The following is a 27,268-nucleotide window of genomic DNA, read 5'->3' as shown; positions in this document are numbered from 1 at the left end:
GTTTGAGTCCGATTTCGATAGAATTCATGTCCTGCTCTATCATTCTCGGAGCTGGATCGCCAGCCTCCTGCGTGCGTGGAATGTTCATTCCTTGTATGATTTAAGACTCCTGTCGGTTGATTTCCCAATTGTTACCATGGGCTTCAAATAACGACTGTGATTTCTTGAGATGCTTCTCATCATCTTGTATAGTTCCCGATGGAAACTGGAATACTGCTTCGTACAAATGAGTCACATTTGCCACCCCAAAAAGAACGGAATTTTACCTGACGGTGATCATCCACCAGACCGAACCGGATCAGGCGTCAGGCGTATCCACACAAATCAGGAGAAGTGCTTGAGAAAGCGATCGATACATAACACACAGCCCGGTCTCTCCTCCGGCCAACGAGTCAGGTTTTTTTACGGCATGACTCATAACCCCATACACCAGGCAGGCAACAGTGAGACGTGCTTTTGCTGCCGTTAACTTGAATTATCTCACAACAATCTGCCTGACCGTCTGGCAATGTATGTTAAAATAGATACCATTTCCTGTCTCTGGACGTTATTCGGATAGGGAGAATATCAAGAATTTAATGCTTCCGTAATTCCACACGCGATTCGGATAATTGTGCGACTTGTAACGAACTTATCACCAAACCGTCGCACAAGTTTGAGTTTTTGTGTTTACCTTCAGTTTGCTTTTTTTTATCTTTTCCCATTTGCTTGGGTGGGGAACAACAGTGCCGTGTTGCGCGTTGCTGGCATAAAGATAAGATAAGGATGAGATAAAACCGAAACCTACCGAGGCGTGTCCCACGTCCGGTGCTTGTCATTTATTTGTGGTTTGTTTGTGAAATATCGGCAAAAAGATATGACACCGCGGATGGGTTCTTAGTTTTTTTTTTGATTGATTTTTGATCGACAAATATGGCTGAAGTCCATTTTGCTGGTTGCCCCATTGGAAGGGACAGGATACCACACACACAGACGGTTCAAGTTGATGTCAACGGAAGAAATTATCTTCCAACTAACAACGAAGCAACGAGCACACACCTCTTTAGCGTAGTAGGGTTCGGTTTGGGGTATCTCGAAAAGCGTTAAATTAGATATAAATGTTTGATGGATCTACCAATCCGCCTACCGCCGTCCTTCCAAGCCTTTTACATGCCTTAGAACACGTTTGGGGGTGGTTTTCGGACGGTAAAAGCGGGCATGGTATGCTCACGCGACGACCGGTAGAGGACCGTATCCGGATCCACGTTTTGCCGGCTGGCGGCCGGCATTTTATTATACCTGCTTGTGGCGCGTTCGCATGGGTTGGTGAATATTTTATTACATTTTTTTGTGTGCTGTTGTTGCTGCTGCTCTCCCTAACCACAGTTTGTCTGGCATGCAGTTTATGCTGTCTCAGAGCGTATTTGTGTGGGTTTTGTTGATGGTGTGCAGTATCGAAGAGCAGTTTTGCAAACTTTACTGCAATCTTTTCTTTCGGTCGCCATGGTGTCCATCGCGATACACCACGCAGTGATTCTCTCTCACTCTCTCTCTCTCTCTTTCTTTATCTCACTGTGAAGTTCTCTGGATGCAATCTCGCGTCACTGCATGCTGCGATATTTCATCCGCGTGAGACGGTGTCGTTCACTCGCTCTCGCCGTTATTGGTGGTCGTCGTGGTGTGTTGTAGTTGGTTGCACATGTGCAGACTCAAAATTGGTTTGGCTTTCCCGGTGGAGGGACACGACCGAAGAGAGCCAGAACACCAAGCGCCGGTTCAATGCCGCAAACGAAAACATACACCAGCTCATGCTGCACTCTAATGCATCGGCACAGGAGAAGAGCGCCAAAGACATTGACCTCCACGCCGGGAGACGCGTCGAGACTGGTGCTCTCGATGTTTGCGTTGTCGGCGATTTGCGAATGCGATTCCATCCGGCCGACAAGATCCCACCCGACAACTCGGGGGAACCCGAGATTTTTCCACGGAAAATGCTTACCTCAGCCAGACACATCTTGTGTTTATCATTGCAATACTCGGATCCACTTGTTTAAATTACCATCCGCGGATCTGTTTTTTTTTGGACTCCCCCAACCAGAATGGTTTTTCCTGTCGACGATGATTTTCTGCTCGAAAAACTCGAATCAAGTGCTATACCAGCCAACGAGCGTGACGTCATCGGTTCATGCTTTTTCCCTAGGTTGAATCGCTGTATGCGCGTGTGTATCCCAGCAGCAACCACTAGAAAGTGAAGAAATATTTAATCCAGCCTGATCTAAGCAATAGGCATTCGAACAACAATTGCTTTTTTAGGTAGATGTTATATTCATCCCCCGCACTAAGTTATTCGCGACAAGAACCAGAATTTAAGCCAGGGCCAGCCTGGATGCTGCTCCGGTCACTTTACAGCGATAGATTCGTCTGTCCCATTTTCGCTACGATCTTTATGCGTGTGCCTTGTTGCGATGATCGCTCTTGGTCTCGCTCTGGTTCAATTGGAAGTTTTTTGGGCGAGCATGAGGGCATCGGCAAATGGGGAAGGAAACCTGTAAATGTAAATAGCCAAAGTAAAGTAAACATGTGGCAAAAAAAAAAACAACACAACGATGAGTAAAGATAACGCCCATACGCACGTACAGCCCATTTGAACGCCGCGTGGAGTGGTTCGGGTTTTGCGCTAGTGTGTCCGACATGACGATAGGTTTAAAGTAAAGGAATGGTTTTCATGTCACCCAGATGAGGCCAGATTTTGACTGGGGATCTGGCAAGTTTTTGGCGGGAAGCACGATGACTAAATCGCATCTTCAGTCCGTCATCGAGTGGAGGTTTGCTCTTTGGGATGATCCTATCCTAACCTTTCCCTTGCTTGAGTATCGCTGTTCCATTCGCTGGATGTTTGATTTTCGATGGGCATCGGGCACAGAGAGAGAGAGAGAGAGTGGGAGGGAGAGGTGTATTTGCCAAGAAGATCGTACACGCACACGGCTAATGAGATGATGATCCACGGCGTATGAGTCATGGAGGGCAGAAATAGCTCACATGAAGATCATCAACGCAGAGCATGTTTGCAATGTACCGATGTGCGTCGAACGTTTCGCTTTATACCCGGTGGCGGTGATGTAGCAGCGCACACAGCAGATTAGCAGCGATCTGCGGTTCAATAGTTGGATGGCGTCCACAGCGGCGTGATTAACAATATTCAATAAATCTTCTCCCTTAAGCACCTTTAGATAACACCGTAGAAAAGGACGTTTTAAAAAAGGAATTTATTACGGCATCAAAGGCAAAGGTAGTCTATTGGTGGGTTTTTACGCACTCGAAATGGTACTCTTTTATGCATACTCGCGCCAACATAATAGTTGCCTTTTTATGTCCCCTCTTGAAGGTCGTTACCTACTACGGACCTATACACGTCCTTGCCAATCACGGACGCTATCTCGCATAAGCTCCACGGAGAAGCTCAAGCGGCGCCAATACACTCGATAATGTTACGCAGCTGTAAAATGCAAAGAGAGAAGCAAAAAAAAACACTGAAAACGCCATCGGGGTAGCGTAAAATTACAGCGCATTCAGCGGCCGTCACAAGGGACCAGTTGCCGCGCGCGCACCTATGATGGCATATCTCGCCATAAGAATCGCCGCGGATGCTGCGGAATGAAACAAAGGAGGAGGACGCGAGGGAGGGACAGAGAAAGGTGCAAGATCCGTGCGGCGAACAACAAGCCGTCGACTAAACACTACCATATACGGTCAACTCCAGTCTCCCCCAGAAGACCTTGTCCCATACACGCTGACGCCGTGAAGGTGTTTCGCATCGGGGAAGGTTCTTGGAGGTTGTTTGTACACAGAGGGAGGGCTTAAACCTGTTACAATGATCGCGGGGGCAAAGGGGATATTAACGATCCTTTTCGTGTCTTCGCTTCTTGCGCAGTTACTTATGTGTGTCCTTTCGTGGCTCTCTCGCTGGCGGGCTCCCGATCGTCGGGGATGCATATTGAAGATATAGGTCAGTAGTGCGTTGTAACCTGTTTCCCGGACTCGCTTCTGGTTCCGTGCTATCGACGAGCCGCTTCCCCAGTCTCTTCCTGACCAACTTCTTACGTTTCTGTTTCTTTTTTCCGATTCCAGGGCTTCGTCGCTGCCAGCATCAAAGGCGAACGGGGCGATGAGGTGGAGGTCGAGCTGGCCGAAACCGGCAAGCGCGTGCTGGTACTTAAGGATGACATCCAGAAAATGAACCCGCCCAAATTCGACAAAGTCGAAGATATGGCCGAGCTGACGTGCCTCAACGAAGCCTCGGTTCTGCATAACATCAAGGACCGATACTACTCCGGTTTGATATATGTAAGTATACCTACAGCCCCGCTACAGGGCAGCTCCAAAGAATTGGCGGCAGCCCAGCCGGCCACTGTTATGTATGGCGTTCCTTATTTGGCGTGCTGCTCTCCAACTTGCCTTATTCGTCGCCGAACGGTTGGTGATCGCGGTGTGCAGCCTTTCATAATGTGGTGTAACCTTTGGGTTTTTAAGGTGTACGATGATCATTGGGCCCAGTGTATAGAGTGTGATTGGAGGGAAAAGGTCACGAACACAACTGGCGGTTGCGGTTGAGTTGTCTGAGGCTAAATTTCTCGAAAACCATCAAGTTCCTACGATTCTGTTCGATTTTTCTTTTGTATTTTCCCAACAAAACAAAACAAATGACCATACAAAACTCCATATGCTACTCAAAACACCAAGAACATTATCATCGTGAAGTAGGGACGAATCCGTAAATGTTTTCTTGTTGTAAATCTTGTTCCACTACCAACAAGGACCCGACCTAGTAAGAAAAGACAATTACAGACACAATACGCTACGGCGGGACACTCTGAGATTGTTGGGCAATTTTATGTAATCAAGAAGTCGGCGGCAACGCATCGACGCACAATTGTGTCGCTCGGCGGCAATATGTATCAATCAATTAAGACGCGTCGAATAAATCAGAAAGAGCTCCGGAGACCCGAAGGAATAACGATCGCAAAACGACACTCAAACACTAGGGTGGATGCGAGCGGACGGGATGTTTATGTATCGTTGGTTCAGGAGTGTGTAACGGCGTGGCGTGCAAAGGATGTCAGAAGCAGAGAGAAGCTGAGTAATGCTAATTGCAACAGTGAGGACTTTTTTTGCCGCTGAAACACATTGACGACCGCGACGACTCTCTTCGATGAAACGATCGATCGAGTTGTTGAAGGTTGACTGCTTTCGAACCGACCAACCCTTCTCGACTGGGAGTCGCGATGCATATTATTACCGTGCAATAAAAAAAAAGGTTCCCTTGGCTGAGGTATCATTTTTACATGATGCTCAATGCGTACAAAAGCACTTTTGAGGATCATTCATAGAGTACCTGGGAAATGCATGAGGATGGGCCACTTACTTTGTTGCATGGAGCATCACAGGGAGGATCCACTGTGAAGAGAGTGAGCGTAATAGGAGAAGATATACTAGCAGGCAACAGGATAGTAGTACCAGCAATGAAAGGTGATCACTTACAGCGAGAATGGAATGGAAGATCGTTAAGAAGACGACGACGTTTCGTAACGCACGGACGCGATACGCGCGTACTGAGATTTATGAATTTATGGGAATCGGAAAACAAGCGAACGAGAAAGACACAGCCAGTCTCCGTGGCAGCAGACCGCGAACCACAAAGCGGCCGTCTCCTCTCATCACCCTTCATCGCTCACCATGCCCGAGGAACCGGTCTTCCTCGATCGGGGGTTTGCATTGAAGTTATTGTTACACAGCCGCGCCATATGCCGCGACCGTTCGCCACAAACGCCGCGCGCGCACCATCATGAGCCGTTTGATGATTCGGTTTGCCGCGAACGCTGGTGGGGGATGTGGATCAATTTCCTTCTTCTCGCTCTGTTGTGGCCGTGCGGAGGCGGCGGCACAACAGGAAGTTGGTGGGCCAAAGTTTAGACACACGCCCAACGCAGGGGGCTGAAGGCATTGGTGAGCAGAAGACAGACGAGAGGCGGGTTTCACTGCAACACACATAAACAGTTTAATCTAAAACCCATTTTTCCGTTTCGGTTCAATGGCGGTTTGTCAATGCAGTTGCGCGATGACGACTCAGTGGATGCGCCCCGAGTAGCATTGTGCGTTGGTAGTGGTGGCCCCCATGATCAACATGATCACTTTTCTAGCTCGTGAAGATTTTCATTCAGAAGAGAGGTCATGTATTCGTACACGTGTTGCGGCCCCTGTAGGGCCACGATGCTAATACGATTTGCGGTTCCTCGTTACGGCCCTGCTGGAATGTAAGCGTTAAAACCGATCGCTTAAGGTGGAGTGTATGAATCGGCGGAATCGGCGATCGCTTTACAATCCCAAGTCGATCCACGAGTCGTGCATTATCTGCCATCTGATGATCTACAAAGCGACGCCACAACAATGGCTGCGTATGTAGTACGCACATCTTCCTCCACGTTAGCTGGAGTAAATCAATTTGCGCACAATGCAATTCAATGTGGATCCAACGGGCGCAATGTGGGAGATCCACATCTCCTCCTACTCGCATGTCGCATGGCTTTGCTACCTTACCTTCTCCAGCACTAGCGTCAGTTTCCGCATTCACTACCTTTGTTATTCCGCGATTCGACAAGAAAGGAACCGCCGACCTGTCCTACGCGCGCCCTCCAACGCAACGGCGAGTTGCGTGAGACTTTGCAAAGACAAGAAAAAGAAAACCGACACCTGACACCTTCTTCTTGCCGCGTCCTCGATCTCGGTCCCTTGAAGAATGCTAGCACAGGAGTCACACGAGAGTGCCGCGCCTCTGGAGGGAAGGGATCGCCCTATCTCTCTATTCCACCCGCCACTCGTCAACCTGTCGTGACAAACCGTCGAGGGCAATTTGAATAATGGTTCCGTAATTTATTCGCTTGTTGTCACATTAATTATTTAATCGCTGGATTCTTCGTTCGTTTGTGCGTGCTCTCCAGTGGAGTCGTGGTAGTGTCTTGAAGGAGAAGAATTTCCCCTTAAGACCCTCCGGCTGTGGGCTAGAAACGGGGTGCGTTGGTAGCTACTGTATTTAAATACTGTCGTCTATTCGAATGGTTTTCTTCTTGATCACAATCCTCCGCTCCAAGATCGACCATGCGCCATGTCAGGATGATGCTCGACATTAAATATGATTGGCTCTTGACAGAGCAAAAGCGTGAGCCACACCCCAGTTCGTCGGTGGCAGTTCCGTTTCGGTTGCAGTAAGTTGCAGGCAACAAAGAAAACGTGAGGTCATAAACGATTGGCAACAACGAGTAGCCCGACGACTACTGAGCGATAAGTCCACTTCACTGCACCCGAACCCCGGTCCACGCTCTCCAATGACTCTTTCCAATGTGTCCCCCGAGTCTACTCATTGTACCTATTCGTCGTTTTCCTTTATGTTTCGTACATCGAAGAACGCTGCTATAACATTCCAAGGGTCTCTCTCGTACCAACGTCGTTATTCATATCGCCTTTCGTCGTCGGAGTGAATGACATTGCCCGGAGCGAACGGGCGGGTAGAAAGCGATTAAAGAACCAACGTAAAGCGGTTCAGTTTAGTTTCAATTTTTTAAATGGTTGGTTCAAACCATTCCAGCACGACCAAGGCTTGTCTGTTGTACTGCTGTTATCTGGCAGTAGCAAATTGAAAAGAGGGTCAGCATTCTCGTTATGCACAATCAGGCTGGCGGTGCACACGTTATGCTTCCTGTTTGGTGTGTGTCATCAACTACCAACAGAAGAGATCGCGTAAGGCTCAGCGTGGTAGAGTTCCGAAATGTGCGGGTTGTTCAGAATTTGCTAGAACCTCCTTACACCATAACGTATATTGATGCTGGTACTGTGGTGGGATAAATTGACGTGTCTCATGTCCCAGAGAGTCGGCGATTATGGATTATGACACGAGAGTTGTGGCAGATGGGCGATCACACACCTGTAAAAGCCTACAAAGTCGCAAAGATTTTCACGATTGGAAGCATCGCGCTAACGTTCGTCAGAAGTCAACTTCCCCGTTGATCAGTATTCAAGTCGCCAAGTCTAACGATCATCGTCCATTAGCCCAACTCTTCAACCATTGTCCGAAATTCCTCGACGTGTCCGAGTGACCGACCGTGGCTCGCGATACAGATCATACCATTTTGACGTGTTCGTGGCTGTTGATCGTGGGCTTTCCTCCGCATTTCGATCGAGTTTTTGTGTGTTACCACATTTTCGCATCGGTGTCTCCGCGGCGGTGTACGTGTGCGGAAAGCTTAAGCGATGGTTCGCTTTGCTGTCCCGAAGCTGGCTTGCGTGGTACATGCCGATGTTTTGTTTTTTTTTTTTTGATCCGAAAGGGCTACAAATCAACGTCAGCAGAAACAAGAGGGACAAGCTTTTCAAGGCTCCAGTACGGGACGGAAATGTGATATATATGCACACACACACACAGAAACACAAACACAAAACTGTGGTGACTAGTTTGTTGACAAACTTTGAGCCTCGTTCTTGGTGAGGTACGAAACAATAACGCCAGTCAGTTGTTCGTCGTTTGGTACGATGTCCACAGAGGTCCAGTCTCAGCATATTTCCAGCCAAACGGCGCGAAATAGTGAAAGTTTTTTTTTATTTCTATACAAAACACAAGCATATAAAGTCAGGTCGTGCGTAAATACAAAATGCCCCCAAAGGTTGAAGAAGTTCTGAGGAATGTTGCATTTCCTTCTGAAGCCTCGTGTTTTTTTTTGTTGTACAGCTCGGGCTCGAGTGATAACGTTTTGGATGGGGAGTTGTTTTAAGGACAAAAACTGGAATTAAGTAGGTTGTGGAATGATAATAATGTCCATTAAGCGTTGGCTTTTCTATTTTTGCAAACGAATGCACATGTTTGCAACTTCTCTCCCTCTGTACGCGAAGGTGGAAGTAGTCATTTGCGACATTTACATATCACACCATCGAGTCAATGGAAAGCTGGTGTGGCGGCGCGTGTGTAGGTCGAGGTAAAACGTTGCCACCGTAATAATTAACCAAATGAGCGACGTTTGTTTTTGATGGAATGGAGTAGTACACGCAACAACGTCAAAATTCCTTGGACGGCAAGTTGCCATACAAGTGGGATCTAATCCGTTACAGATGTTCACGACAGTTAGCTGCTGCCTACCTACCTGCCGAAGTAGTAGAGGCTGATGTTGGTGACGTCTTTTAGATTGGAACTGACGGCAATACGGGATGGAAAGAAGCTCTCTTAAGGTAACCTGCTAAATTGAGGCTCGTTAGCTTCATGCAGTCGATGGGTAGGGAAATTCCTGGTGTGCAGCAAAATGTCACCGATACGATGCTCGAATCTTTACGCTCTGAGGTCGAAACGGATAAGGAGTGCCTCGTTGCAACAGGTTAATTACATGCTTACCGAGTGTGACCTGATGGGTGCGTGCGTCCGGTGCTCATCTGTCTCGATTGATTAGGTTTCTTTCCACGCCAACTCTCTGGCCACTATTGTAACGGTCGACAAGCGTTGAAAAGCGGTGTATAACGACGGAGCGATCCTCTCGTTATGGAGCTTTTCGAAATCGATCATCTGGTTCAAGATGGAGCAAAACATGCTCACCTTAAGCTTTAACCCGATTGAAACTCAATCTTGCTTGCGGTAGTGGGGGGCCAGTGGATAGTGCTCAGCGAAATGCCGAGTGGAACGCTGTTAGTCGTCGAGAAAAAACAAAACATATGATGAGCGGTGGTGGGGAGGGGAGATGGGATGGGGCCCGAGGTGGAAAAGCGTAACAAAAACATTTGCATGCTATGTTTGGAGCTGCGGCAAAGTGATTCGTTTGCCAAATTCGGAACCCGTTCACGACGGTCACTCTATAATCGGCGTTGCTCCGAATAAACCATCGCAAATGAGTCATCTAAAAGAAGCCCCAGAGACTCGTTCACTCGCTGGTGCCATACTAAAAAGGGAGGACCTTCGTCTCGTGTGCGTCGCTCGAAAGCGAAACGGTACGCGACATGTTGTGCTTTTATCTCAGGATGGGCCTGCTACTGGTCGGCAGATACTCTAGCTCGCCTTCCTTCTGGTCTAATACGCTGCTACTGGTTTTGCAAATCTTTGCTTATCTCTCCGTCCGTGATTGAATGCGAGCCTGGGTCAGGCTTTGGTTTCACCGTTGAAGATGAGCGTATGAAATATGAGAATCAGAACCTTTGGAGGACACGCGGTCGATTCGATGGGCTCGAACTCCCCCATCCCTTCTTTTCACTGGGTTAATGTATGCATGACGAGCAAACAACGTATGAAACGTGATCGCTCCCCGTCCATAGAGGCAGTGAGCTGGAATGCAGCCGTCGATGCGCTTTTCTATGAACTTCAGCAGTTGGAACATCTGTTACAGTTTCTAGGACCGATGGGTGACGGTGCCTAGCTTGTTCTGCCCGTCTGTTCTGACGCTTTTAATTAAGGATCTGGAATCTCAGTGGCAACGAAGGTCGAGCTCTTAACGTCTCCGAGACACCTCATTAAAGGAGTCCTTCAAAGGCATCTCCAGAAGTGTATCTTTAGCCTGCAACTATGTGGCAACAGTTCTCTTATTACGCGACTCCATCGGGTAAGCTGCTGTGTGTACCCACTTGACAGCTATATCGGCGAGCCCCACGGTATCGCCTTATGAGGCATCGGTTGCAATAATGATGTACGTACAGCAAGAGCCCGCGTTGATCGCGGTGCTCCAACCGACAGAGAGTCTCTCCAACGCCAATTGCCCCTTTTTCGTTTTAAACCATAATTTGCTTTTGTCCAAACATGGTAATAATATTTCGTCGAGGGGGTAGACCTCGGAGGGCTTTCCTCGCCTCTGCACCAGCAGGTATGACTAATAGAGCCCGTCGCCGATCATCTGAGCGACTGCACTTTGTTTGTGACAGCCAGTTGGTATAGCGTCCCGTGTGTGTGTGTGTGTGTGTGATCGTGTGATACGGTTTTCGCATCACAGAGAGCGATGATCCGATTTGCCCGTTTGTTGGCGTTATGGCTGAATGTCCAATTATCACCTTGTGCATCGTTGTGGCGCCCCGAGAACAGTGATCGTTTAACCGCCATCAATAGCGTCTCCCTGCTTCGGAGCACCATCTGGCTGCTGGCGCCGGGCAGACCGTCCGTGTCGTTGCTCATGGATCTATTGAAGGAATGGCTGCGGCACGGCCGAGAAGGTCACAGCCCAGTAGTAGCAGCAATGGACACCGCTTTTCCTACCCGGCGTGACATCGTCAGTAGGTCACCAGCGGCGAGGGATCCAGTCGAGACGTCAAGTTTATCATATCTGGTACGGTGCTCCGTGGTTTGTGTCGTGTTACTTCCAAAAATGGCAAGTCCTCTCCACAAGGTCTGCCCGCTTCAAATGGATCTTATTCGAGTGGATAGCGATCGCCATCCTCCATGTCTTTGGGGAAAGAGAGCGGATCATTCGGCGAATTATGAGTTTGTGGCTGTAAATATCGGCGTCAGCTTCGTGGCGGAATGCTGTTAACAACAAGGTTGATATATTTTACCTTTAACGCACCAAAGGATCGACTTTTTGGGGTTGATTGGAGAATCGATCGAACGAACACGGGCTTAGCATTTTATGATAGAGCGTAACATCTGTCTGAGCTACTAGGCTACCTCGTGGCATGGTAAGGTGGTTGTGTTAAAAATGATGATAAATTTGCGTACACTTCTCGAGCTGTTAAAGGCATTTCCTTATCTGTTTGCTGTGTCCAAATTCTGCGAATGGTGGTGTTGGAGGGCCGTGATTCATTAACCCACTTCCGATGCAAACGCATTGTGAAAGCATTCACCTCACACAAAGGAAACGTTGTGGTTTCTCACACACACACACACTGGCCGATAACGGGCTACGTCATGCTTTGGTTAGTCATCTTCGAGCTTTAAATCCTGCTATCTGTCTCTGACACACCTGCGAGTCGCGCTTTGCGTGAGGTTGGGTCTTGTTGCATCTTTACAAAAAGGGTTAAAACAACCGCCAAGTGGGGTTTGTGCAAAATGCTTCGTAAAGGTATTTAACTCGTTTGAGGGTTTGAAAGCATGCTCACAATTGTTCGAGTTGCAATTTATGAATACACTGCTTGTAGCTTACAGTCCACTAAGGGAATTTAAGGGATTAACGGCTAAGGATATGGGGTGAATGGAAAGGAGGCGGATCTTCGTCGAGTGTTATAAGCCGATCATTGTAAACTGCAGTTGAGAGAAGCTAGTCAAAGTAATAATAGCATAAGCGGATTGGCAAGCACCGACCATCCTGGCCGGTGTGTCTCCTGACGAAGCCCATGCAAAGAATGTACAAATGGCGAATTGTTTTCAAACGCCTATTGCCAACCACCAATTGGCGATATTGCCACGGAGAAAGAGCACGAGCGTTGGAGGAGCTTGCGTTGACCTTAGCTGTGTCGAACATCACCTAAGTGCAGCGTAAAAGGACCAGGGCGGACCTCCTCTCCAAAGGAAGTGAGGCAAGACTGCTGCAACACACACACACACACTGCAAAAGGGAAAAACCATTAAGTTCGCTTGCGTCATTCAGTTTGGCGCCGTATGCTTGATTTCACGCGGCGGAACTAATGGACTGAGAGGAGGGCGCCTCCACACGTCCAGTCTCGGCGTGCCGTTTCCTCGCTCTGTTGTGTTGCACCTTGTCTCCCGCGGGGAAAAGGAGGTCAAATGCATGTGTTCCTTCAGTCAGTCCCCGTTTGGCAATTGCACTTTGTACGGCGGCTTGTATTGCGTTTTCTCTGTTTGTTCACCAGACGGATCGACGAATAAACGAAGAGAAGAGCTGTACGAACTCGTCGTGGTCGATGTAGATTGATAAGATCCAACACTAAGGCAAGATCGAGACATCTTGATGTGTTGTCCTTTGCGTTGTTACTTAACGTGAAGTACTTGCTGGAGAGTGCGTACCATCGACGCGTGACGGTGCGGACGTGTGTATGTCGCGGTGTAATATCTTTATTTGTAACTGTCGCTGCTCCACGTTGTTAGCAGCGCGTGTCTAATTTGATGCGTGGAGCTGTGTGTACCTATGATTCATTGAATTTCAATCACTTTTTCCCGATGGGCGCGTAGACAAGTCGATGACCTGTTCCAGCAGCATAAGCAGAAGGCAGACGACAGTATTGAGGCAATAGCCGGGATATTCACATGATGACTGTTGGAAGACGTGTCCCAGATTAGATCTGATCCCAAGGCATTTGGTTTTGTCTGTACCAAACGCCGAGTATCCTCCAAGATCACGGTGGATCGAACAAAATGTTAGAAACTCAAGCACCTCTCACCGGCAAATGAAGCAATATCTTCTAGAGGTTAAACGTTTCGTTCGTTTTTTGGCGACAAACCCAACTCAACACGTCCATCCGAGTAGTAATGCGATTGTTAAAACAAAATCTGCTGCTGCAATGGGCTTGCTGCGCTAACCTTCGGCCATGACGTTGGATTACGTCAGACCCATCCGGTTTGCTCGGGAGTCCATCACGGCGGTGGCGGCGGTACCGCACAACACCAATCGGGCACGATACACCACACCTTCCATCCATCCATCCCTCTTGGACTGAGACGCCTTTGTTTGAGACACCGACATCCCGTTTGACCGGACTGGTTCTCTCTACGGGGATACGCGATACAGAAGAGGGCACAGATAATGGGCTGTGTGTGCTGTATTGTGTGTGGCTTGCAATTGACCATGGCGCGGACGGGGCGCGAGTTTTATAATTATTCGCATTGTATACATTACCACGCGTGTGCCATACACACCGATGCCCCGATGCTCTGTCCCCGATGGTCGGTTTTGCTCACTTTGTTTGAATTGGGTTTTGTGGTGAAGATGAAACTGTGTTAAAATCAGGCGCGCGTTGATACTTGACGCGTTTGTCCACGCTGGTTCTTCTCTTTCTTTTTACCGGAGTGACTGACTACCGATGAATCATCAGAGCACGCTTTCAAATGTCTCGTTGTCATATGGCGCTCCTCTTCTACGGTATAAGGAACTCTGATGGGATAATAAAGTGTCTATATTCCCGCCACTCTAGTGATGCCTGTCTTTCTTTCTCCTTCTCGCGTTGTTCTAATCGATAAACCGATGCGAAAGTTAGCGCCCATGATGACTTACGATCGACAATTAGCATTCCACGCAAGGAAAGCAACATTCCTTGAGGGCCATATTTGCAAACTCGATCATCAATCAAGCTCCGAGTTCTCTTTCTATTACTAGACTTTCATGCTGGAGGATGTCCCCCCCCCCGCCCTATAGTGGATGCTTATCACGAACTTGAACTTACATCCTGTTTGTCTTCAACCGATCGACTATTACGGCATGGAAACCATATTGGGTTTCCACACAACACCCCCATCGGTATGGCCCCCAGGCAGGAACTGCCATGACGTATCGTCGCCTAACGATCGAAACATGATCGGAGGCAAGAATCATCACTCACTAACGGGGCCCATATTCCAAGCGAATCCACGGACGCGCTTCTCCCGCAGTTGCGGACCGGACAAACAGTGACCTTGAATACGTGCCTTGTACCCTTGGCAGTGGGGCAGTAACGAATTCCTGCGCCAAGACGGAACCCCGAACCGCGAATGCAAGAGAATCCAAGGGTGGAACGACTGCCGTGCCGTTGCCGAGCCACACTCTTCTAATGTGCTGCGTAATAATTTCCCATCGTGGAGGAAGCGACTCTCTCACTGGCGATCTCTCGTTCCATCGTGGTTTTATGTTTTATTTTTCGGGGGGGTTGTAATGGCGGTTTGTCTTTGGATTTACACGCACATTATCTTGAGTCTTGTGGAGAGAAAGAAAGAAAGAAAGAGCGAGAGAGCGCGAGACCTGAAGCTCAAGAAGTTTTTCTTGAGCGAGTACCACCAACAAGCAGAGGGACCACGGAATGGTCCGATCTTCATCAATGGTGTCAACTTGCTCGGCCGGTTTATTTCTTCCCATGTCCCGACGTTTCTCTAGGTATGAGTGTGGTGGGCACACTCTTGGCAAGAAAGTTGAACAACCGACACCCACACACCGGCATGCGGAAGCTTTGCTGGTGGTGTGGTTGGTGTGCTCGGAAAGCCTACTCGCGAGCGATCTGCCAATAAGATGCGAAAACTCCGCTTTGCCCAAAACCAAGCAGGGCGGGGGGGCCCGTGGGCTTCATATTTTTGGACGCGAGCTTATAATTCAGGTCCGTCCGTAGTTGGACGAGCGACCGACGACCCCCTGCCCAGGAAGGCGATCGTTAGGAATGCGTTGAACTTTTTCGGCTGGCGTGAAACAGGTTCGAGCTCTACTTTCGGCGAGCTGTCATTGAGGTTGTATGGAGGTAGAGTGTCGAAAAATGTCCAACAAATACAGCAACACAGGCCACAAATTCACTGTGGACAGTACACTATTCTGCCCAAGGTCGTAAATACAGAAGAACATCCAGAGAGCGAGAGGGCGCTGGGGTAGTGGAGTTGTTAGGATTTATAGCAGGATTTTTGGCCATCTTTCAATTGAGCTAGGGAAAGATCATCATCCAAATCGTTCAACATTTGGGTGTGTGTGTGTGTGAGTACCACCAGTACCACACCTAGCAGACCCACTAGTGAGAGGTGTTTCACTGGCGCTCTTCTTCACCGCTGGCTTGCGATCTGGATCGCGGGGTGCGACGACTTTCTTCTGTTTTATGGCTCTGTTGCTTTGAGACCACACCACGACGCTAACAAGAATGCGACCACGCGATTGATATCTTCCTGCAGGGGAAGTTTTTATTGATCAATTTAACTGCACTAATAAGATGTAATGGGCGAACCGAGAGACCTCGAGATCTTCCGTGCTGTGGATCGACAAGGCATTGGGACGGTGTTCCCATTCTCGTTCTCGTCAGAAACTGCTTCTTGTTCAGCTAAAACAGCTTGCATTGAGGGACCGTTTCGCCGACACCTTCAGCACCAGCACACGTGTGATGTTCTCCAATGTTTCTTCACGCTCGGAATGCCCAACAACTCCAACATCATCCACAACAGTGCGCAAACAGCGCTGCGTAGGCTGCAAATAAGCGGTAGCAATCGGTTTTTGATGATGATGATGATGCTGGTGTGTTTACACACTGACTTTGTTTGCAAAACAAACTCGACCGCCAAAGGGACACACACACTGAAGCTGCTGTACCTTTTCGTTGTACCAAGTTTTTGCTTATGCACGGGTTAATTTGCATAATTGTGTACCCAATGCCGTTAGGTTAGTGTTGTTTTATTTTTGCTTTTATTTGTCGAAACCCTCTGTGTTTCTTTTGTGTGAGTGTGTGGGTGTGTGTGTGTGTACTAGAGATAGACTTGAGGTTGATGAGAGCGTCAAATGAGGCTTTGATCAAGTGCGACCCAACTCTTCGCCGATGGCAAATGTAGAGCCAATCATTCGGTCGACTGTTTCCAATCAACGATTCATCGGCTCGCTATTGCCACTAATTAGACAAACAGGCGCTGATAAGATTGGCCATGACGATAAGAAACAGGTCTTAAAGGACGGATGGGACGCGAGAGATGGCTTGTCACGGCGGTAGGTGGAAACAATCAACCGATCGAGTTTCATGATTCATTGCAAGACGTATCAGTGAAGGAAGGAAACGGTTACATATTTCATGTTTTGAACCAGTTAAAAATAAACCTGACGTATCCAACGTAATGGGCAAATTAGTCAAATTGGTTGATGCGTGGTTGAGGTACTGGCAAACTTTTTGGCCATTTGAACAAATGGGTACCAAGGAGGAAAGGTTAATTAAAGTTATTTGCACACTTATTTCAAGATTCGCCTATTTGTTGTGTATCCCTCCGACCCAGCCCGATCTTCGCGTCGTGCCTGCGGTATGTGTACATCGTGCAGCGTCGTGCGTTAAATTGGAACTGCATGAACTGCACGGCGTTGGCGCTATAATTATCCATCATAAACAAAACCAAGCTAACGATGTGCGGATGGTACGAACGGATGGCAAGACGAACACCGTCGCCACCTCCAGTGGTGTTCGAAGTATTAGTATTGGAAGTGCAGATTTGCTAAATTTGGAACAAGTGCGATCATCATGGCTGTAACTTTGCTGTAACCAATGATATCTCTATTTCCTGTTCAAGGTGAACCTTTGAACCTGGGAGAAGCGAGTCTAATCGTATCTCTGAATAATGTCCTCAATTAATGATGGTTTTTTGTGGTGATAAATCTGAAGACACTCTTGCGGCTAGGTGGGTGGCAAGAAAAAGATCCACGTAAAGAATCTCACAACATTGTTTTGGCATGTGGAATGTTCGCACTGCGGAATGGCATCAAGTCACAGGCGATGAAATATAATGTGTGGCTGTAAGGGGTCGGTTGGGTGTCTAGCAGGATGTTAATATTTTACGACACTCTGTGGAGAATGTGTGTTTTTTTATCTATTCGGGTTGGCAGGGAAGCAGACGTGATCGTCTTCTTCAGAACCATTAAGAAAGCTTACATATTTATAGAGCGATAAAGGTAGCGTTTCGATAGATGAATGAGAAAGGTGGTGTAGCAGTGGCGCCGCCATAGTTTTCTTTTCTGCAGCATTCTGCAACACTCCGAATGTATATTAATAACTTCCTATTTTCTATCTCGTTTTTAGACATACTCGGGCTTGTTCTGCGTAGTGGTGAACCCGTACAAGAAGCTGCCTATCTACACCGAGAAGATCATGGAGAAATACAAAGGCATCAAACGGCACGAAGTGCCACCACACGTATTCGCGATCACAGACACCGCCTATAGATCGATGCTCCAAGGTACGTGAGATTGCTTGCCTGCAATGATCCTCTGTTCCGTCAGAGCATGATCGTGGCACCGATTAGTGGTAATTGTTGATAACTAAGGTCAGGATATTGTTAGCATAGGCTGCACGAAGTAATTTCGCGCTCATTAAATCGTTTTAGCTATGAGGAATAATTGGAATAGAGGAGAAATTATGGTGTGATTATCGAAAAAGGAGGAATTGCTGTTGCTAGAGCATATTGAAACTATCCGGCCTAGTCCTTATCTTATCTGGATTCAATCTGTTTTATAAAGTGCTAGTGTGTGGTGAACATGTGATTGGGGAATGCTGAGCAAATTAATTGGTAAAAGAGCTTGCAAGAGGACATCGGCGTAGTGATTGGTGTTGCCTCACCATGACACAACACAGTCCGCGGATTATCGTTCATCACCCCGGAGACTGGAGGAGAAGGAGGAATTGTCAGTAATAAAAGAGGACACTGTAATTAAATTGTGTCCATTCGCGCATCGTGTTCACGATCAGTGTGTGCAGTCAGTGTACGTGAAGAAGACGATCGTACGCTGTTGATACCATCGTCTCAAGCGTTCGACGGCGAATTGCAACCGTCACAGCAGCAGTATGTGCTTTGGCAGTTCTCATTTTCGGAGGAATGCATGCCTCTAAATGAGATATTTTGCAAAAACCGGGGTAGAATTCCAAAGTTAGCTCCACTGGGAAGATTTTTTTTTACTGACAAATATATTCGTTGATTATCCTTGACATGAAGGTGCCCATCGAATGTGTGTCATGGCGTAAATTTTGTTTTTGTGTTGAGTCTTAAAATTTAACTGTCCTTACCTTACGGTTGAGGATGTTGCAAAGGGATTTTTGAACATCCGGCAGTTTCGCAATGGCCGGAGATGCTGCTTCCATATTGAGTAAAAAGTGAGTTGAATTTTCGGACACGGTTGCCAACACGGACCGCCAATAAATATGCGTCTTTTGCCGCATAACCATATAAAGCTCTCTTAAATATGCGCAACTCATGTTGCAGGGTTGCAGGGTTGGTGACGGTTAAAGTCAGCGGCATCAAGAGGCATTTGCGGGACAAACACTTTTATTGTACATTTTATTGAATTTCATGCATGCATAGTCGAGGTAGTTATTCGAATAATTTAATGTTTGTTAATGGCTTGCGTCTGATAATAATACATCGAGCAAAGACGTCTGACAGGCATGTATTAAGTGCATGAGCGGTTACATGTTGTACCCGTACGTTTAACTGCCTGTGATTCATCGTACAACTATTTTCTATCTCACACGTCTAACAGTGTGATGACTGTATCGCAGCAGATGCACTCGTCTTCGTATCGGACGGACGTATTTCCCGCTGAGTCGCCGAGTGTACTTCCGCTACATCTCCGTTACTTTCTTCTGCTCTACTACTGAATGGGGGAGGGTAACAGTAACTGGCGTGTTAGATTCGTGTGAGCATACACGTACACCTCTAATAAGGCTCCACTCGTGTTCTATTGTATCTAAACTGCTTAAAGTCCACGAAGTTGCGAGGTGATCAGCACTATAGATGGGAAAGGTTAAGCATGTTACAACGCCGTATTTGATCGTGTGCCAACTTTTTAAAAGAAAGATCTTTCTTCCGAGTGTGTTTTATCCAGCTATGGAGCATTAAGGTAGCATTAAAACGAACGATAGACACAGTTTTCGATGACGACGATATCTTTGTGTCGCGAAATTGAAGTTAGCAACCAAGTGTTATTTCGTTGAAAGCATCCAAATGTTAAGGCTGAGAAATTCCACTCTTCTCATTGGGTGGAACAGGCTCAGAGGAATGTTGCAACTGCACCGTGTAGCGGTTGAAATGACCAATCACGATCTGTGTGCGCTTCGATGCAGTTGACTGAAAATTACCAAATAAGTCACTGCTTTTAGACTGCTCGACATTTTCGCTCAAGCAATCGTTGGCAAAGATTTTTCATAGATGATAGCTTGCAATCGATCGTGTAGTAAGCTATTGAAACGTTTAAATTAACTTCAGCTCACCCAACCACCAGCGCAGAGATGCGAGATAAACCTACCATCAATTGACACAGGGCACCGAATTAGGGAGACAGTGAGTTCACACAGTGCGCTTTGATCGCGGTCCCGCTGTTCGGTTGTGTGACCTTTTTGTCGTGCAATTAATCAATCTTCGGCACACATTGCAATTAGTAGACATATGAATACTTTGGCCAACACTTACGGAACCGGGTACGAAGGGTGGACGAAGGGTGGTGGTGGACGTACCATTTTAGGAAGCTGTCGATTTGCATAGCTATATTAGCGAGATGTAGTCCGGTAAAGCTCTTTCAAAAAAATCGTTTTTTCACCATTAATGAATGCGAATGCGAGTTGAGTCCGGCTAGCGTTGCTTGAGGGGAGGGGCAAGGTTCGATGACAGTATTTTTTGTGCGGTTCACTAACCAAATGACTTAATGAGGTCGCGTGAAGTTGTTTAAAAAAAAAGGAGCGAACCAAAGATGCCCATCTATGGTAGCGTCAAACATCGGTGAGAAATCCTGCCAACGGGCCTCTGCCACGGATCTATGTGTGTTGTCTCCTCAATCAAGCATTGAGATGTCGTGTTTACGAAACATATGTTTCGCTGTGGACATTTGCGTGTGTGTTTTTTTGCTATCGTAGCCGCGTTGATCGAATGGCAACGTCAACAAGTCTATTAGATGCTGTTTGAAATTGAAAAGTGGTCGTCCGGGACATTCTAAAGAGGGAAGTTGGTCCCAAATGTTTAGTAGTCATTGCTACAGTTCCGTTGGTTGAAATGAAGTGCTCTTGAAAGGGTTTTGCATAATCTGCACAAAGAAGAACACAAGCTGTGTGCGATAGTTTCCACACGGCCGAGAACAAACATAAGCGTAAGAGGCGGCGGCCTTGCGCATCATCATCTTGCCGAGACGATAAGCCGATCGTGTGCCAGTAAGGAATGTCATTTACAAACATGTCAAGCTGATAAACGACGCGTAAGTCTTGTGAGCACTGCAAAAACACAAACACCGCGCCGTTCCCTCCACGACGAGAATTGTGTGCGAGCAACCAACTTCCCGAGATCGTCGTCGTCGAGTCCGCGCAGTGCAAGCATTGCAACTCCCACCTCCCAACCTAATAGAATGCACCATTTTCATTCCACTCATTGTGTCTCCTTCTTCTTCTTCTTCTTTTTTGCAGATCGAGAGGATCAGTCGATTCTTTGCACTGGCGAGTCGGGCGCGGGTAAAACCGAGAACACAAAGAAAGTTATCCAGTATTTAGCGTACGTCGCCGCATCGAAACCGAAGGGATCCGTCGCGGTAGGTATCTTCCGCCTGGTGGGATATGCCAGCACGCATCCCTTTCTGGAGGAAATGCTTCCAAATAATTGACCATATGGTGTACCGTCGTCGTTGTGCGTGCGTGTCTGTGGGAAAATATGTAGGTCAAAGCGTGCACCCGTCTGACTGCTCTGCTCCGGGATATGCATAAAATGGAATGCCCATAAACCACCACCGGGGAGTATCTCGGGGGGGGGGGGGGTGGGGGTGCAAGATCGATGAAGGGATCGTCAGAAATGAATGCGACATTTTGGCTGACTGCACCTTCCCAAAGTCTGTCGCGCGCTGCCTGCAATGCCATCAAATCGATGTCCATTTATGGAACACAAACTTCATATAGAGTCACACACACGGCGCTTGCGGTGTCCGGTTATTGGCAGCATAATGTACGGTCGCAGCAGCAAACTTTGACGTCCCCAAAAAAGGGCTGGCCAATTCTTCTTGGCAAACTTGAAGCGAAAGTTTTGTTTGCAAATGGCGATGAAGCAATTGCTGGCTTTTGATTCGTTTTCTGCTCTACGTGTGTGTGTGTGACACTAAGCTCTCGTCGGATTGTCGCAGAGAGATTATACGCCTTCATTTGTCTCCGATTCCACACGTGTTTTGTACGATGTAAATGCGTAAATCATCGTCAAGTGGCAAACGCTGTGGAGGAAGAAATTAATTAATTATTAATTATCGCACTCTAATGGAAATGAACGAGCTCAGGCGATTCGTATGTGCATGTGTGTGTGTCTGTGATTAGCTGAAAAATTACCATTAAATACGCCACAAGTACGACGGTAAACGAACATAAGAAAGGGGAGAACGCAGATCCATCACGGCGCGACACGCGATCGCGTAGATTTACTACCGAAAGAAGAAACCGTTGACACACGGGTGGCAAAGCGATCGATCAATTTCATGAGCTCGTTTCTGTTTCCTCCGCATGTTCGCGTCGAAGTAGCTCTGGCCAACCGTCGATCTACCGCGACGTTGTGTGGTTAAGGCGCCTCACGTAAGCCTAACGCTGCAATGCAAATGCAGCAGCAGCAGCGGCAGCATTATGAAGAGACGGGATCAGCACCGTGTAACTCCGGTGGTCTAGTGTTAATTAAGCGCGAACGATCGCCTTTTGAATGGTGTGGCGTTCGTACTAGCGAATTTGCCAGCTGCCAGATGCAGTACATGAAGTGCAGAATATGAAGTCGGTCGCTGTAAAGTTGTGTCCCCGTTTCTTCTGTTAACCTCTTGGCCATCGCGCACCATTCGAGTGTCTGCTCACACTCAGGTTAATAAAATGTACGATCTCTTAACGACACCACCAGCACCAAAAAAGGGATAGCCAATACACGAACGAGGATTGGGGCTTTATTTACCATTTTCGGTAACCCATCTGTGCTACCACCCTCTCTCCCCCTAAGACATCGAAATCGAACTGTTTGTGCCTTAAAATGACTAAAATTTTCTTTACGACACACGGAGCCCGGGAGTGAGCGTAAGAAAAAAATGAAAATTACCTTGTTTGGACGAAAAACACAGATTGAAACATAAATTTACACTGCCTAGATGGAGATGGAGGAGAGGAGGTCCACTTTTCGATGGTGGATCCTTGTTTTCGCCTTCTTCGGCGGTACTACGCTTATCGTACGGATCTTTTAGTATGAATTCGTAAGTGAAAAAATGAAATGTGTGCCCTGCTGCTGCTGCTGCGTTGGTCGGTGTATGGGTTGGACTGCAGGCTTAAAAAGCCCATATTTGGAGCCCGAATAGCCGCACAACACTAAGTCAGCGATCGCGGCGGTTCCATAAGGCTCCAGGGACGGGGAGATTGAGGACACGCGGCCGCAATATGAAAATATAATTGACCATCGTCGACGAATGTACGACAGATTGGGAAATCGCGAAATAAACATGTTCATTGTGGCGGGGCGCTCTGCTTTTCGCGAGACGTTGAAAGGAGAAGTGTACAGCGAAGAAGTTCTTACGTTAAACAAGTTATTGATGTTGAAGTATCAGCAGCTGTTCGCGCGCGGATGAGATATCTTGAGGTTGTAAGATCGCGAAAACCTCTGTGATCTAACATCTTGATGAGGCCAAGGCTCTCCATAGCATTTGTCGGACTTGCTGGCTTCGTGCTACACTCGCACCGATTGTAGTACGCCAACGAAGGATTAGCTTATTGAACGAATGCTTTAAACTCTGCTACAAAAAAAAAAAGACAAGAACACGTTCCTACGGCTCTTTCGCTGATTGACACTGTTCATAGATGCTGTCAGCAGCAGCGATCGCTAATCGGTAATCGAATGTGATGAATGACGACAGCAACAGCAGTAAAATAGCGAATGCACAAAAACCGAGCCATTTCTCGGTGAAACTATGCTCAACTTGTAGTGATGCAGGGAAGAAAAAACCGAAACACGTTGCTCGTTGTCGTAAGAGAAAAAGCCAAACTCCGGCCAAACCTCAATGCTCAGCGTGAGGTGGAGGAGCAGAGGGCAAAGCTGTAAGGGGTGGAGATAAAACCGCAAAAAATTCCCCTCCCTCGCCTCCCAGCCTTCTCCCTCTTCGTACAGCAGCGGTGTGGACAGGATTCTATAAAAGGCGTGTGCTCCGTTCTGTGCCCTTAGTGTGTCGTAAAAGAAGAAAGACACCCGAGGAGGAGGAGGAGGAGGAGGAGGAGTAGGACAACACAGGGCTCTCTTCAAAACGGGGTGTGCGGGTGCTGTTGTAATCCATTCTATCACGCCCAATATGGTTGCGAATTATATAAACAAAAACCGGTCACACGAACCGACCCACCACCCCACAAGCTCCCAAGATTCCGCGAGGAGCAAGAAGCGAAAGGAGAGAGCCCCCGAGTTCCCGATTTACTGTAGGTGATAAAATATCGAAAGTGGCAATGTTTCTTACCAGCCCTCCAAAGCGTGTGTGCGCGGTCGATTTTCGGTACACATGTCCTCCCAACCCGTACCACCGATCAGACCGATCAGCGGAGATCCGAGTTCCGAGAGTGAGAAACACACCTCCCTCGACCGATGCTGCTATGCTGGCGCGCGTTGCATCGAGGACGACGGTTATGCCAAAAATGGGTAGCTGTTGAATTTTATTAAATATTATTAATTACACTGACAACAGTGAACGACCTTTTTGCGGTTTTTGGCGTCTGTGTTGCAAGACCGGAGTCGATCGAGCTGCTTGCTACTACTGTGGTTGCTCTGAGCGGCTGAGACGGTGACCCTTCGTTCTGTGGCAACTAGTGATTATTGTTTTCTCGTTTGCTGAGTAGCTCCCCTATTTGGTCTGTTGGAGGAAAACCAGAGACAGGCACCTCCTCCTCCTGTCAGTAAAATCCGGGTCATGTGTGAGTGCGTGTTTCGTCGGTCGGAGGGAATCCTCGAGATGAGACTACCACCACACCATACCCACCGTATGGCTACACAATCTTAGGTGTATATCGTAAAGCTTTGCCATATATTAGCACTCTTTTCTGAGAGGACAGAGTCCACCGTCTCGGAGGTGTATGTGAGCGTTAGGACTCTTCCTTCCTTCCTTGGCATTACCAACCTCGAAGGTTTCGGCCAGCCATTTCTAGCTTTATTTGACTTTACCCTTAAAGCCAAATTAAGCTAGAAATTTACAAGAACAAGTTTAAGTATGGGATGGGATTAGGAACACCGATCCTGCCCTGTGAAGGTATATTTCACTCACTATTTAGTTAGGGTTAATTCAAGTCAAACGTCTCGTGATTAGAGCGCCAATGAAGAGGCACATTCAAACGCATAAACTAATTTCCAATTTCCAATTTTCCAGTGTGTTTCATCTACCTTCATACCGATTATGTTCGTTTCATGGTTTTAGCTAATTTTTTCTCTTTCTTGTTTTTTTTTCTCTTCATTTTTTACCATTTCATGTACCCGAAACATTTCGTCCCGTGTTCCGCACAATCCGATATCCCCGACCCCTTTACCGAACATACGCATCAATGTTGCTACATATTATGCTCGATTATCGCTGCCGCCGCTATCGTTTGCCTAATGCGTGACCCTTTGCGATATCTCTTTCGGCGCGTTTCGAAACATCACCGACAGACACCAACGCCAGCACTTATCATCGTAAGTATTTTGGTTTTGATTATTTATCATTTCCATCGACCGGCCAGTTTTTATGGGTTTTTAATTTTTAAATCCTTTTTACTGTTTATCATTTATGTTTTTTACTACTGTGTTTCTTTTTTTTTGTTTGTTTCACTTCTTCACTCCCTCCAACTCACTGTTACCCACAATATTGGTTGCTTTCCTTCCTCCTTTTTACTGCTTTCGTTTTTGATTTATCTCTTACGCTCCTCCTCGTTCAAAATTGTTCCAAAATACATTGTGATTTTTCTCTTTTTTCTCTCTTTTCCAAACAAACTCACATGTCCCACATCCACATTTGCTATCAACGTCACCCAATTGTGCAAATTTCGCTAAACTGTACCGATCCTTAATAATCCGTAAATCAATATTATGGCGCCTCTGGTCGTCGCCGCCTTCATCATTGCGACAATTGCGATTCATCACACGTGTGTCCGCGTCCGTTTGCCGATTATCATGCCTAATGCTGCTTCCCTTGCGATCGTTTCGCCGTAAAATGTTAAACGCGCTTATGCTTCGACCTAATTTGGCTAACTGGCGCGCGTTTGCCTTATGCTATTACTCACACGGTGTGCTCTAATATTCGGTGTCTCGAACATAAAATCGTCCCCAAAAACTGTCAAACTGATCAAAAATCGCAATCATCATCTGCTTCGTTCGCACATTCGTCTCATCCAACAAAATTGGCCCTGTGTTCTCGTGTGTTTTGTGTGTCGTCTTACATCGGTGGGCTTAAATCAAAACACACACACCACTACTAAACAACACACAGGGTGGTCACCACACGAGTTTATCGGTAAAGTATATACTAGTAAATGTTTTCGTTAGTGTTGCTATGGTTGTTGTTTAATGTTGTTTCGCTCGTAACGACTTGCTGCTACACCAATTGCACCCACTATTATTTCGCACTGTTTTTCACCTGTGTGCACCTTCTTCTTCTTTTGGTTGCTCATTTAGCTTTAGTGGTTGTTTTATCGAAAACTTTTCATTGTTTTGCTACACATACATGCACTTTGATTCATTGCTAATTTTCGTTTTCGATTGTAGCGTTTTTTTCCTTTCGATTGTATATTTCGTAATGTCTCCTTTCGATTCCGAAGGCACGATGGATAAAAACGTTAACCTCTGTTGTCGCCGAGAACTAATAACTCCATTACGTTTTCATCGATTGATTCATAAAGCCTAGAAGAGCATTTCATTTGCAATTTATAATTTTTCTCTAAGCGTTTTGTCGCCTACTTACTGCTTCTCCTCCTTGTTGGTGTCGGAATGTCGCAATTATCTCCTTAGCGTTGCCGCTCGTCGTTCAGCAAATCATCAATTAACGTATCTGGTTTGATTAGGGCAGGAATGCGTTAGGAATGGTGGACAGACAGAAGGGTCGGATGTGGAGATGGGTTTGGTGGTTTAGCTAGCCAATAGATGATGACGCATGGTGTGGTGAGTCGGTAGGTTTTTTAAAAGGTGTAGATCGTTAGATTGCAAGTAGTTTTGGTATGGATTAAGATAGCAGCAGAGACACTGTGCATACAGTATTCTTCAACGATCGGCCGTCGTACCAGCTGAGAAGTGTCCATCGATGGTGTTTTAGTTACAAACCTTTCTCCTTATCTTTTTCGAGTTCGAGTTGTATGTAAGATTTGTTCCACCCATTCATATTGCGACCCTAATACACCTTCTTCCATACAATATCTTACATCTTAATCAATATTTGGTGTTGTTGCCTAAGGAATGATAATGTATGTTGAATGGGGAACTGAATGCATTGATATGTATACACAATCGTTGTTTAAATGTAAATAGAGGTAATACTTAGTTGGACCGCGTGCTAATAAATGTTCACTTATCTTCCCTTTTTTCTTCCGGTACTGAATTTGAATAAATAGGGTGAATTGGAGCAGCAACTGCTTCAGGCAAATCCCATTCTGGAAGCGTTCGGTAATGCAAAGACGGTGAAAAACGACAATTCGTCTCGTTTCGTAAGTATTTTCTTTT

General features: G+C 46.9%; 1 protein-coding gene across 4 annotated transcripts in view; it reads left to right on the top strand.

Annotated features, from left to right (window-relative positions):
* Nucleotides 1–27,268, top strand: part of LOC118512169 (myosin heavy chain, non-muscle) — a 41,992-nt gene that overhangs the window by 4,802 nt on the left and 9,922 nt on the right. For 3 of the 4 annotated variants that reach the window (XM_036056249.1, XM_036056251.1, XM_036056250.1), the window contains exons 3-8: nucleotides 4,108–4,323; nucleotides 17,653–17,809; nucleotides 21,016–21,137; nucleotides 25,229–25,252; nucleotides 26,046–26,069; nucleotides 27,160–27,252. In XM_036056249.1, the coding sequence (XP_035912142.1) occupies nucleotides 4,108–4,323; nucleotides 17,653–17,809; nucleotides 21,016–21,137; nucleotides 25,229–25,252; nucleotides 26,046–26,069; nucleotides 27,160–27,252 (636 nt within the window). The remainder of the gene's footprint in view (nucleotides 1–4,107; nucleotides 4,324–17,652; nucleotides 17,810–21,015; nucleotides 21,138–25,228; nucleotides 25,253–26,045; nucleotides 26,070–27,159; nucleotides 27,253–27,268) is intronic. The other variant, XM_036056252.1, reaches the window with a different exon arrangement.

This window comes from Anopheles stephensi, chromosome 3, assembly GCF_013141755.1.
Source record: "Anopheles stephensi strain Indian chromosome 3, UCI_ANSTEP_V1.0, whole genome shotgun sequence".
NCBI lineage: Eukaryota > Metazoa > Arthropoda > Insecta > Diptera > Culicidae > Anopheles > Anopheles stephensi.
This window is presented reverse-complemented; position numbering and strand designations above follow the sequence as displayed.